Source organism: Canis lupus, chromosome 1, assembly GCF_048164855.1.
Source record: "Canis lupus baileyi chromosome 1, mCanLup2.hap1, whole genome shotgun sequence".
Taxonomy (NCBI): domain Eukaryota; kingdom Metazoa; phylum Chordata; class Mammalia; order Carnivora; family Canidae; genus Canis; species Canis lupus.
Window position 1 is genome coordinate 106,997,799 of NC_132838.1, and position 13,714 is coordinate 107,011,512.

General features: G+C 47.3%; 1 protein-coding gene across 4 annotated transcripts; it reads left to right on the forward strand.

Annotated features, from left to right (window-relative positions):
- The first annotated feature begins 1,463 nt into the window (after positions 1–1,463).
- Positions 1,464–13,328, forward strand: IZUMO2 (IZUMO family member 2). Of its 4 annotated transcripts, XM_072770756.1 has the most exons (7): positions 1,464–1,727; positions 1,932–2,006; positions 6,518–6,604; positions 6,839–6,859; positions 8,255–8,335; positions 11,687–11,810; positions 13,222–13,328. In XM_072770756.1, the coding sequence occupies exons 1-7, from the start codon at positions 1,496–1,498 to the stop codon at positions 13,262–13,264; spliced, it is 663 nt and encodes a 220-aa protein (XP_072626857.1). In that variant the 5' UTR covers positions 1,464–1,495; the 3' UTR covers positions 13,265–13,328. The 4 variants fall into 4 exon arrangements, with proteins under 4 accessions (XP_072626857.1, XP_072626871.1, XP_072626862.1 ...); XM_072770770.1 differs by lacking the exon at positions 8,255–8,335; XM_072770761.1 differs by lacking the exon at positions 6,839–6,859.
- Positions 13,329–13,714: the final 386 nt, after the last annotated feature.

Here is a 13,714-nt window from a genome sequence, read left to right on the forward strand (position 1 = left end):
AAAGACCTAGGCTGAGATGGGACGCTTGGGTGGCTCAGCGGTTAAGCGTCTGCCTTCGGCTCAGGGAGTGATCCCAGAGTCCCGGGATTGAGTCCCACATCGGGCTCCCTGCATGGAGCCTGCTTCTCCCTTTGTCTATGTCTCTGCCTCTGTGTATGTGTGCGTCTCATGAATAAATAAATAAAATCTTAAAAAAAAAAAAAGACCTAGGCTGAGATCAAGAGTTAGACACCTGACCAACCAACTGAGCCACTCAGTCTGCCCGTAGAAATTAACATGTAATTAATCTCTACATAATGTCTTATACATATGGAGGGGGAAATACAATGAATGCAGAGTGTTAACATGGCACCTTCACACATTTACCATTCCCACAACTTTTCTCCAGCTTTGAGGATTTTCAAAATAAAAATACCCTAGGAAAAAGCAATTCCCCTGTGGATTCATGGAATTCAATAAGTATCTCTGGAGTACCTAATAGATGCCAAGAATTGGACTAGAGCAGGGAACCCAACAAACAAACCACTGATACTGGGGGACTAGCCCCCCAAGGAACTCTAGCATCTCAAATTGCTTATTTTTTAAAGATTTTATTTATTCCTGAAAGACACGGGGGGGGGGGGGGAAGAGACCCCCTGATGTGGGACTCATCCCAGGACCTGAGGATCACAACCTGAGCCAAAGGCATGGACGCTCAACCACTGAGCTACCCAGGTGCCCCCCAAATCAATAATTTTCTCCCCAGGGCTTACTACAGGTTATCATTCTTATTTACTAGCTTGTTTACTGGGTTTTACATTTCTCACAGACACACTTCCTTCCACCCTTGCTAGACGGACCCACTGCTACTTGTTGAACAAATGAATGTATTCCGTGGGAGCAGAGACTGTTTCTCTCAGCTCTATATGGGGTGCTTAGAACAGGGCCTGGCACATAGTAGGTGCTCGGAAATTATTTGTTGAATTCATGAATGTAAGTCCTGAAAGAGCACTGGCTGCTTGTTTTTCTAGCCCTCTAGCCCTAGCTCCTGGAACAGCACCCAGCCCTTAGTAGGTGCTCAATAAATATGTGTTGACTGAATGAATGTAAGATCCAGGGGGACAAGGCAGAGACTTCTGTTTTTTGGGGTTTTAAAAAAGATTTTATTTATTTATTCATGAGAGACAGAGAGCAGCAGAGACATAGGCAGAGAGAAAAAACATGCTTCCCGCAGGAGCTCATGTGGGACTCAAACCCAGGATCCCAGGACCCCAGGATCAGGACCTGAGCCAAAGGCAGATGCTCAACCGCTGTGCCACCCCGGTGCCTGGAGACCTGTTTTTCTGGACTCTCCTCCTGGCTTTTAGAATCATGCCTGGCACATAGCAGGTGCTCAGCAAACATGTGCCTTTGCACACGTGCCCCTCCCCCCACAACCACATCCCTGACTCCGCCCTTGGGGAGGTGGGGGGTGGGGCCGGCAAGCTTCTCTCTGTGAGGTCACAAAGGCCCTGCCATGCCTCTGGCCTTGGCCCTCCTGCTGCTGCTGGGCCTGAGTGCCCACAGAGGCCGGGGCTGCCTGCAGTGTGACCACTCGGTGCTGGAGGCTCTGAGTCAGCTGCGATCAGCCCTCATCCCCAAACGCTTCCATCTGGATTCGCTGCAGGTTCGCGCCCAGGCCCTGCTGCTGAGCATGGAGGGGCCTTTCTTCCGGGACTACGCTCTGAACGCGTTTGTGGGGAAAGTGGGTGCGTGCTGGAGAGGGGAGGGTGCCTGGCACTGCGGGGGGGCGAGGAGGTGGGGGGGCACGGGGAGTAGCCTGAGGCTGGGGTGGGAGACATGCTTTGGGGACATCTGTCCCCAAGAGGGGTGGGTGGGACCCCCCGGAGGAAGATGGGGGGCATCCCCTGGCTCTCTTGACCCACTGGAATTTCCTCCCCTCTTACCCCCAGGGATAGATCATCTGGACTTTGTGGCATCCTTTATCAAGAACCAAACAAACCACTTAATGGTTAATTCTCTAAGAGGTAGGAACTAAGAGGGAAAGCTTTTCCCAGCACCCTTCTTCGTCCTCCCTTTCCAGGAGTCCACCCTGCCTCCCCTTGATATTAAAACAAAGCATGCATATAGCCTTTTTAGTTGTGTGTCTGGCAGGGTCCTAAGGGTTTTACTCAGAAAAGCCTAGGACAGTTCCTGATGCCAGGCACTGCTGTGATCTGCCCTTTACAGACAGGAGACCGAGGCTCAGAGAAGTTAGGTGACTAGTCCAAAGTACGCAGCTCAGACATTTTTTTTTTTTAAGATTTTCTTTATTTATTCATGAGAGAGAGGCAGAGACATAGGCAGAGGGAGAAGCAGGCTCCCTGCAGGGAGGCCGATGTGAGACTCGATCCCAGGACCCTGGGATCACGGCCTGAGTCAAAGGCAGACGCTTAACCCCTGAGCCACCCAGGTGTCCCCAACTCAGACATTATATTCCCAACCACCGCCCCTGGGGTGTCTCTTCTGGTTTTATACCCAGTGGCCCCAGGGGGAGGGGTTAGTTATTTGAGGGCTTTATGACATTCCCCAGCAGAGGGCAGTAGAGGGCTCTATGGATACCTCAGAGTCCTCATCTGTAAAACAAGAAAAATAGCACTCATCTCATGGTGACTGGGAACTGGAAATGAATTTGTGAATGTGCATTTAGAACAAAGCCAGGCAAACAGTAAGTGCCCAATAAATGGTAGCTATTAAGATTATTTTTTGAAAAGATTTTATTTATTTATTTATTCATGAGAGACACAGAGAAAGAGGCAGAGACATAGGCAGAGGGAGAAGCAGCCTCCCTGTGGGGAACCTGATGTGGGACTCGATCCCAGGACCCCGGGATCACACCCTAAGCCAAAGGTGTGATCAACCACTGAGCCACCAGGTGCCCCTAGCTATTAAGATTATTGTGCTGCATCTGATCTCTATGTCCAGAGCAGAGGTTGACAAAATACAGCTGAGGCCAAATCCTTTTGCCAGCCCCCTGTTTCTGTAAAAAAGTTTTAGTAGAACAATAATCATTTTTTAAAGGTTTTATTTATTTATTCATGAGAGACACAGAGAGAGAGGCAGAGACACAGGCAGAGGGAGAAGCAGGCTCCATGCAGGGAGCCCAACATGGGACTCGATCCCAGGACCCAATCCCAGGACTTGATCCCAGGACTCCAAGATCACACCCTGGGCCGAAGGCAGGCGCTAAACCGCTGAGCCACCCAGGGATCCCAGAAGGATAATCATTTACATATTGTCTACAGGCACTTTTGCTCTCCAAGGCAGAACTGAATTTTTGGGACAATGACCATCTAGCCCTCAAAGCTGAAGATATTTACTATCTGAACCTTAACAGACAAGATTTAAAGTATTAGGTCTCAACTCAGGCTACACATTCGAATCTCCCAGAGAACTTTTAAAATATTCCAGAAGCCCAGGCAGCAGCCAAGTAAATCAGAATATCATGGGTTGGGCCTGAACATCAGTCATTTTTAAAGCTCTCACCTTTTAGGGATGCCTGGGTGGCTCAGTGGTTGAGCATCTGCCTTCTGCTCAGGGCATGATCCTGGAGTCCCAGGATCGAGTCCCATGTCGGGCTCCCTGCATGGAGCCTGCTTCTCCTGTCTCTGCCTCTCTCTCTGTCTCTCATGAATAAAGAAATAAAATCTTAAAAAAAAATAAAGCTCTCACCTTTTAAAAAGGTGATTTTTATATTTTGAAATTCAAATGGTTATAAAAGTTGCAAGAATAGTACAGTGAACACCTATTCACCATTTGTTCACACAGTATATTGCCTGGTTTGTTCTGTGTGTGTGTTTGTGTGTGAGTACCCTTTAAGAGTTAGTGACATTGCAACCCTAACTCCTTCAATGGGGGATCTCCTAAGAGCAATGAAGGGTATTTTCTTGCACAATGAGTGAGTGGAACTAGGAAATTTAATGCGAACTCCATACTATCTGATATCCAGTCCTCAAATTCCTCCAATTGACACAATCATGGCTTTCATCACTATTCTTCTTCCAATCCTTGATCTGCTCTGGGTCTATGCATTTCATTCATTTGTCTTTTATGACACTGTTATCTTTTTAAAAGATTATGTTTATTCATAACATAATTCAGACACAGGCAGAGACAGGAGAAGGCTCCCACAGGGAGCCTGATGTGGGACTCGATCCCAGGACCCCAGGATCATGCCCTGAACTGAAGGCGGATGCTCAACCACTGAGCCACCCAGGCATCCCTACACTGACACTTTTGAAGATCCCAGGCCATTGATTTTACTTACTATTATTACATCATTTGGGGATTGGTCATGAAGGCACAGAGAACCCAAATGGCTGATTAGTCTTGGTCTCCAGCCTCTACAGAGATCAAGCTGCTACCATGTGGCCCAAATCCCCACCATGAATCACACTATAGCATAGACTAACTAGCATGGTCCAAGGCTCCAATAAAGAATGAAACTCTTTTTCTTGGGGATCCCTGGGTGGCTCAGCGGTTTCGCACCTGCCTTTGGCCCAGGGCGTGATCCTGGGGTCCTGGGATCGAGTCCTGCATCGGGCTCCCAGCATGGAGCCTGCTTCTCCCTCTGCCTGTGTGTCTGCCTCTCTCTCTCTCTATTTCTCTGTCTATCATAAATAAATAAATCTTAAAAAAGAAGAAACTCTTTTCCTTTTTAAAATTTTTTATAAGTAGGCTCCATCCCCAACATGGGGTTCAAACTCACAACCCCAAGACTGAGTCACATACTCCACCAACCAACCAGCCAGGTGCCTCCAGAAAGACACTCTTCCCAGGCAGGATATTCCAAGGACTTAGAGGAGCCAAACATTTTTTCAGAATGTGCAGAGTTTGGACAACCCAGACCTGCTGAGTTAACCCTTTACTGCACAATATAGATGAGAACAAATACTATGGAGAAAATAACGCAGGGGCCAGGGTATAGAGAGTACTAGGAGTAGGGGTGGGGGGTATAGTATAAAGTCAGGTGGCCAAGAGGGACGTCACTGAGAGGTCAACATGTGAGCAGATCTGAAGGAGAGGGAGAAGCCCCAGGAGGTGGCTGGGGTAGAAGGCTGAAGGCAGAAAGAACAGGTGCAAATCCCTGAGATAGGCCTATGTTTGGCATATTCACAGAACCTCAAGGAAGTCAGGGAGGCTGGAGTGGAGAGAGGGAGAGATGTGGAAGATGAGGTCCTAGAGGTAAGGCAGCGAGGTTGGGTAGATGGAGTAGAGCCTTCCAGGCCATGTTGAGGACTTTTGACTTCTATTCTTGGTCATGTGGGAGGGCTCCGAGCAACAGGTGAACCTGCTGTGGTTCTAAGAGGATCCCTCTGGCCGTGGAGAAGAGATCTGGGCAGGGCAAGGGGGATCCTGGCAGGTCAGCGAGAAACTGCCACGGTGGCCCAGGCAGGGGATGATCATGGCTGGAACCAGGGTGGTAGCAGGGAGAAAATGAGAAGTGATCACATTCCTGGATCTATCTTGGATACTGAACAAACCGGTGTCGTTCACATAACACGCATATTGATATACTGCTTGTGAGATCTGAGAAAAGGAGTCAAAGCGCCAAGGACTGTGCTGAGCAGCTTAGAATCGGGCACCTCTCATCTCCTAAGGTGGAGAAGGCTCGGGAGGTTCGGAGTAGGTTTGGAGGAGCCCGTCAAGGTTCAGTTTTGGACTTACTGAGAGTAAGATGCCCGTCAGACATCCAAGTGGAGATCCTAAGTGGGCATCTGGCTCTATGCTTCTGGACTACAGTGAGCGGAAGAGGCTAGGGACATAAACATGGGAGGAATCGGCACACACAGAACAGTGCTGTCCAGTGGAAATATGCTGTGAGGCACAAGGACTCACATGTAACTTTAAATTCTCTAGTGGCCACGTGTTCAAAAAGATAAACAGAAGCAGGTGAAATTAACTTTAATATATTTTATTTAGCCCCATACCTAACTAAATGACCATTTCGACATGCCAGCAACATAAAAATTCTCGAGGGTTTTTTTTAGTTATTTTATTCATAGCATGTCTTCAAACACCAGCATACATTTTATACTGACAGCATATCTCAGTTCAGACTAGCCCATTTCTAATACTCAATAGCCATGCGTGGCTAGTGGCTGCCTTATTGGATAGTGCAGGTCTACATGAATATATAAAGCCATGAAGCTGGATGAAATCAGCTGGGTGAAGGAGTGAGTGTAGACAGAGAAGAGAGGAGAGCAGGTCAGAGGGAAAGAAAGGAGAGGTAATCAAGTCCATCCTTCTACTACTTTCCAGATTAGAAAACTGAAGCCAGTGGAAGGTCATTTGTCCTCGGGCCCCATAGTGGATCAGAAGCTAGATGCAGGACCTCCCAGGCCACAGATTTGTCCAGTGGACCTGAGGAATATCCGCTCTTGGTTACTCCTGGTGAATGAAAAGGGGTTTCCTCATCTCTTCAAAGCTACAGATGGGGTGGGCTTGGTGGGTTCCTGCCACCCCACAAGGATCTCTCTATCTCTCTGTCTTTCCTCAGATGGGCCTCTGCTGGAAGAGCTGGTAGTTCTCAGGGAAAGAGTGATCAAGGAACTCAAGAAAGCTTTAAAATCATATGAACTGAAAGGTGTAGCATCTCTCTCCACCAAGCTGCCTCTCCCCTCCCCCATCATCTCCATCCCCTTCTCCCACTTTCTCTTCCAAACTCCTTGCTCACCTCCCCTGTGACTCAGCCTTCTTGCCTCTCCCCAGTAGTCCCAGCTTTCATTTCCAGACTCACTTCTCCCTCCCTTAGTCCCTTCCCATTCAATTCTCAAATTGCCATCCTGACTTAACTCACTTCAGCTCTTTTCTCTTGCAGCCTGTGATCGCAAAATTTGCCGTGAGTCCTGGATTTATTGTCTGTGCCTCCTTTTCCTACACTCCTGCACCTCCTTACCCTGTCTCCCCCAAATCAAGCCCCGCTACCATCTACAACATCTGGCAGTTCCTCCTCCCCAAAGCTGTAGTATCTAGGGATATCTGATTTTTGAGGGCTTAATGGAAGTGGTTTCAACCTGCAAAAAAATATTTGGGGGGGTTGTTAGGATGGGATAGGCTATGTTATAGTAACAAAGAAACCCCACATCTCAGTGGTTTAACAAAAGAAAGATTTCTTTGGCTTTTACCCAAATTCCTTTGAGGGTTGAATTTTTCTTCCAAATGGTAGCCCATGGATATAGACTGCACCTCTGTTGTGTGTGTGTGTTTTTAAGGATTTTATTTATTTATTCATGAGAGACACACACACAGAGGCAGAGACACAGAGGGAGAAGCAGATTCCCTGTGGGGAGCCTGATGTGGGACTCAATCCCAGGACCCTGGAATCATGATCTGAGCCAAAGGCAGATAGATGCTCAACCACTGAGCCACCCAGGTTCCCCTCTGTTGTGGGTTCTAACCTAGCTTCAGAAGGGCCAGAAAATACAGAAAAACTCCTACAGGGACATTATGCCCTGGCCAGGAATTGGCCATACCCTCTGCCCACTTTCCATTAGCCAGAACTCTGGTCACATAGTTGCAACTTACTGCAAAGGAGCCTGGGAAATGTAGTCTTTTGTGTGGCAGGAAGAGGAGGAGGCTGATGAGTGAGCAACTAGCCAGTGTATGTCACAGGGCACTGCAAAACAGGAATGTAGGAAAGCAAACATTCTGTTTGTAGACCTTTAGTCAAACATTTGTTAAATTAAATGTCTACAAACAAATGTTGGTCGACTGGATGACTGCAACTCAATTCAACTCTTCAATGGTTAAAAATTATTTTTATTTTATTTTTAAGTAATATCTACACCCAAGGTGGGGCTCAAATGTACAATCCTGAGATCAAGAGCCACATGCTCCACTGACTAAGCCAGCCAGGTGTCCCTAGAAATTTTTTTTAAGATTTGTTTTTAATTATTCATTCATGAGAGACCCAGAGAGAGGCAGAGACACAGGCAGAGGGAGAAGCAGGCCCCATGCAGGGAGCCCGATGTGGGACTTGATCCGGGACTCAATCTGGGACTCCAGGATCACGCCCGGGGCAGAAGGCAGGAGCTAAACCGCTGAGCCACCCAGGGATCCCCCCCTAGAAATTATTTTTAATGTGAATTGGTGCATTCTGCTCAGCTTGTTCTGCTACACATGGGACCTCCAAGTTCAGGAGAGCCAAGGGACTCCCATTTCTTTCCCCACTGCCTTCCTGCCCCTTGCCAGTCTTCTGATAACTGCCCTCATCCCTCCCTTCCCTCCTTTCCAGATTTGCTAAAAGAAAAAGTCTTAGACTGTTTACACTGCCAGAAGATCAGTCCCAGGTGTATCCCAAGAAAGCACTGTTTTGGTAAGCTCCTGGGGGTGGGGGAAGACAGAGATGCATGAGAGAAGAGAGCTGTGACCCAGCAGATATGGGTTTTGAGTTCTCCCACATATAACCTTGAATCCTGCACTTAACACTTGGTTATAGTGTGGCCCAGATGTCACATCCACATCCTGACATTCGCTTTCCCCTCACTGTTCCATGGGAGGACTCCTCTATAATTTTATAATGCCTCTAATACCAGAAAGGCAGCTGCTAGAAAAGTGTTTTATTTTTCACCAGTACCATACCTGGGAAGTCCAGAAGGATAGGCTGAATTCACTCATTCACTCACTCATTTATTCAGAGATTTTCTTTAAGTTTTTAAAAATTTTTTAAATTATCTCTACACCCAAAGTGGGGCTCAAACCTACAACCCCAAGATCAAGAGTTGCATGTTCCACTGACCCAAGCAGCCAAGCACCCCCAAAGATTTTTGAAATGTATATCCTTATAGCAGTGAGACTAGTACAATGAACCCCATGAAGTACAATGAATCCATCAAGACTGAATAGTCATGCTGGGCCTTTACACAAGCTATTCCCTCTCTATCACACTGTTCCTCTCACCCTCTCATTTCAATAAAGTCTCCAAGCTCACCTCCTCAAAGAGGACTCTCTGATCACACTCTCTATAAAGTAGCACTTTCTATCAAATTATGTTGACAGTGGACATTTCTCCACACTTGCTTTGTTTGTAGTCATCATATTTTTTTTTTTTAAGTAATCTGTATACCCAAACTCACAACCTCAAGATCAAGAGTCATAGGCTCTGCCAACTGAGCCAGACAGGTGCCCCATTGCCATGATATTTTAAAAGAAATCAAGCATTGTGAAATTTCACCCATAAATAGTGTGTGGCTCTAAAAATAAGGACATTTCCTGTGTAACCACAATGCCATTCTCACACCCAAAAAGCCTAGCAGCAATTCTTCAATATCAGGTAATTCTGAATCCTTTTGCAACTTCCCTGACTGTCCCCAGAATATCTTTCACAGTTGATTCGTTCAAACCAGGACCCACTGAAAGGACTTCTCATATAATTCAATTGTAGGGTTTCTTTTTTGTCATTTCTTTTTTTACTCTAGAAGAATTTCTCTTATCAGTTTTCCCCTCTATGACATTGACTAGTTGAAAAGAAAGGATTCGGGGCACGTGGGTGGCTCAATGGTTGAGCTTCTACCTTCCTGGCTGAGGTCATGAACCTGGGGTCTTGGGATCGAGTCCTGCATGGGGCTCCCCGCAGGGGGCCTGCTCTTCCCTCTGCCTGTGTCTTTGCCCCTCTCGCTGTGTCTTTCATGAATAAATAAAATATTTTTAAAAAGAGGGGACTGGGGGGATCCCTGGGTGGCGCAGCGGTTTGGCGCCTGCCTTTGGCCCAGGGCGCGATCCTGGAGACCCGGGATCGAGTCCCACATCGGGCTCCCGGTGCATGGAGCCTGCTTCTCCCTCTGCCTGTGTCTCTGCCTCTCTCTCTCTCTCTGTATGACTATCATAAATAAAAAAAAAAAAATTAAAAAAAAAATAGGGGACTGGGGATCCCTGGGTGGCTCCGCGGTGTCGCACCTGCCTTTGGCCCAGAGCGCGATCCTGGAGTCCCGGGATTGAGTCCTGCGTCGGGCTCGGAGCCTGCTTCTCCCTCTGCCTGTGTCTCTGCCTCTCTCTATATATATATCTATCATAAATAAATAAATCTTTAAAAAATTTTTTTAAAAATAAAAAATAAAATAAAAAGAAGGGACTCATTCATTTGATCCTTTAGTATGGTGATTAACTACAACAGATATTTCGAGTTCCCCATTGTGCCCCCAAACTGAAGATCAGCAGAATGGAAGACAAATGTCTCACATTGCTCATATATTTTTTTGAAGATTTATTTATTTTAGAGAGGGGGAAGGAGCAGAGGGAGAGGAAGAGAGAGAGAGAATCTCGAACAGACTCCCCACTAAGGGCAGAGCCCAATGCAGAGCTCAGTCTCACAACCCTGAAATCATGACCTGAGCCAAAATCAAGAGTTGGACACTCAACTAACTGAGCCACCCAGGCACCCCTCATCTTGCCCCCATTTTAATGGGGTGAAGGGTTAAAAACTAGGGTTTCTCAACCTTGGCACTACTAACAATTGGGACTGGATACTCTTTGTTATAAGGGCTGTCCCAGGTGTTGCAGGACACCCCAGCCTCTACCCTACTACATGCCAGTAGTTCTCCCCCCACCAAAGTCATGACAATCCTTTCTAGTCTCCAGACCTTTCCAAATGCCCAAAATTGTCCCCAGCTGAGAACCATGCTTTGACAATTACATGAATATATGGATCGATTCCAGATAACAAGTGTGCCATAAAGAAAACAGAAAAATTTGATAGAAAGTGCCTGGGGGAAAGGGAGCGGTGGTGCTACTTTAGAGAGTGCAGGTGGTGGGACCTCTCTAAAGAAGTGCTGTATGAGATCTAGAGGAAGTGAGGGAGTAAGGAATAGTGTGAATGACAGAGGGAACAGCAGGTACAAGGATCCAACTTGGCTGAGCAACAAGACGGAGGCTACAGAGCCAAATGAATGAAGAAGGGTGTAGTAGCTAGCTAATCACATGGTGACCAGATTGTGCAGGGCCTGGTGAGCCACGGTGAAGATTTAGGCTTTTATCCTATCCAAGGTGAGCTTAGGGAAAGGTTCTGCAGGAGGAGGCCCTCCAGAGGGCTTAGGTGTTAACAGGCGCCCTCTGGCCGCCAAAAGGGGAACTAACTGTAGGATGAGGAGAAGCAGAGACCCTCCACGTGGAGCTTGGATAGCTGGACCAGGTCAGTAGCCCAGAAAGTGGATCAGACTCTGGATACATTCTGAAGGGGCAGCCAAGAGGCTCTGCTAACAGAATGAAAGAATTGGGGGTGGGGGAACAGGATGATTGGAAAATTCAGAATGGGAATCCCAAGGATCTCCAGGGTCCCCAAGCTAAGACTCTCGTCTTGTCTCAAGATTGTGAGAACGCTCTTGTTCATGGGTAGTCAAACTCCCCATGTCCTCCTCCCACCACCCACCTCCTATCCAATGAGACACATTTAGCACTGGGCTCTTTGCCATCACTGTGATGTGTCTGGGTCGCAAGGGCAGAGATGTTTGCCAGGGGGGCTCACGGAGGTATACAGAGCACCTAAAAACAGTGCCTGGGACACAGACTTTGAGGAGTGGGTGAATGCATTGAAAACCCAGGAGAGGGCAAGAGTCAGGTGTATGGAGGAGGGAGAGGCTGAACTTGCTGGGTGAGCAGGTGGGTGTGGGGTACAAGGCCACAGAAGGGTGGTGACTTGGAAATCAGGGTTGTCTCTCCCCCCACACACCAGTTGACAGGCAGCCCCGCATGGCCCTGCAGTACGAGGACAGTGCGTACCTGCAGAATCAGCCCGAGTCTGGTGTCATAATTTCCGTGTTTCTGGCTATTATTGCCTTCGGGGTCATCGTGTCTTCGTGAGTCATCCCTGCCCTTTCCTGGGCCCCTCAAAAATTGGGCCCCTCAAAAATGTCCCTGCCCTGGATCAGTCACTGTGTCCTTTGGGAATCTCCTCCCCACTCATTTTATGTCTCTGTTTCTCCTTCCTTCTCTACATCTCTTCCTTTCCCCGCCCCCATCTCTGTCTCTGTTCATCTTTCCTTCTCTTTCACCTCCTCTTCTTCCCACCCCTGGACCACATTATGCCTTTCCTGGGTCCTCAGCACTTTCACCTCTCTGGTTCTCTTCCTCCATTTATATATATATATATATTTTTAAATTGTATTTCATGTATGTGCAAGTATGAAAAAAGATGTCATCCAAGCTGAATTCATTATTACATATTTTTCTTCACCATCATCATTATTAATTTATTTTCTTCTGCTTTTCAAAGTGATTAAAATGAAAACATTTCCAAGGTCCCCAGCACTGAGCCTATGGTGCTGAGGGCAGAAGTGGCCCTCACCATCTTCTCTGCCCTTCTGAGGGACTCTTCCCCCCACCACCTTCCTGTCACCCCTTCCAGCCCCTCTTCTCTTCCCTTCACCCCTTTACCTGTTTTTAGATTTTATTTATTTATTCATGAGAGACACACAGAGAGAGGCAGAGACATAGGCAGAAGGAGAAGCAGGCTCCCTGTGGGGAGCCCAATGCAGGACTCAATCCCAGGATACCAGGATCACACCCTGAGCTGAAGACAGATACTCAACCACTGAGCCACCCAGGCATCCCTAGGTCTTCATTTCTGTCTCACCCCTCGATCTCTGGCATCCTTGGCATTCCTTGGCTCATGGTCTCCCTCCAATCTCTGTCCTCTCAACTCGAAATTGCATATTCCTCTGCGTCTGTGTCTCTGATCATTCTCTTCCTTCTCCTATGAGGACATGCCAATCTTTGAATGTAGGGTCCAGCCTAACTCCTAGATGATCTCATCTTGCCTTAACTTAATTACATCTGCAAAGACCCTATTTTCAAACAAGGGGACATTTGTAGGTCCTGGGGATTAGGACTTGGCTATATCATGGGGAGGGGGAACACAATTCAACTCACCACACCTTTCTCTCTTCTTCATTTACGTCTCCTCTGTCTTTCCTCCGCGAGCCTCTTGCCCTGTGTCTATGTCTCCCCAAAGTCTCCTCCAGTCTTTCCCTCTATTTCCACATTTTACCCTCACTCCCAGTCCCAAATTTTCTCTCCTCCTCATTCATGTACCAACACTGATTGGCTGAGAACCCTGGAAATCCGCCCAGATACCCATGATGTCACAGGCTGAACCAAATAAGGCTGATGATTGGAGGGAAGTGTTTTTGGGGGGAGAGAGGGAGTATGGTTGACCAGGAGGGACCTGAAGTTCTCTTTGTAACCTCCAGGCTTTTTCTCTCTGACCAGGGCTATTATGTACAGGCAAAACCGAAAAATCCTGCTGCAGTAGGGCGATGGTTTGGGGATCTGTAAGGGGAAAGGAAAAGAAGTTTAATAAAGCCTATGACAAATTCTTCAATGTCTCTGTCAGTTTCTGTAGGACCTGCCTCCCAGTTGGTGTCCAGGTGGGTCTTCCTCAGGGGTTGGGACCAGGTCTCATTCATCTGTAGGTACCAATTACCCTACGTCAAAGTAGAAGTGATTTGGATCTTCAAGAGGAATAGACAACCTACAACAAGAGCTTGAAAGAACAACCATTCCTCCTTTGGGGAGAAATGCATCCTGAAGGAGACGACACCATATTAGGACCCTCAAGGATGGTCTGGCAGAGGAATAGCGTAGTCAAAGCAGAGAATACAGGTTCCTTTCCCTATCTGAACTAAAATTTCACCCTCTGTGTTCCTGAGTAGATTCAGAAACATTTTCATGTGAATCTTTTGCTGTCTGAACTCTTGCTACT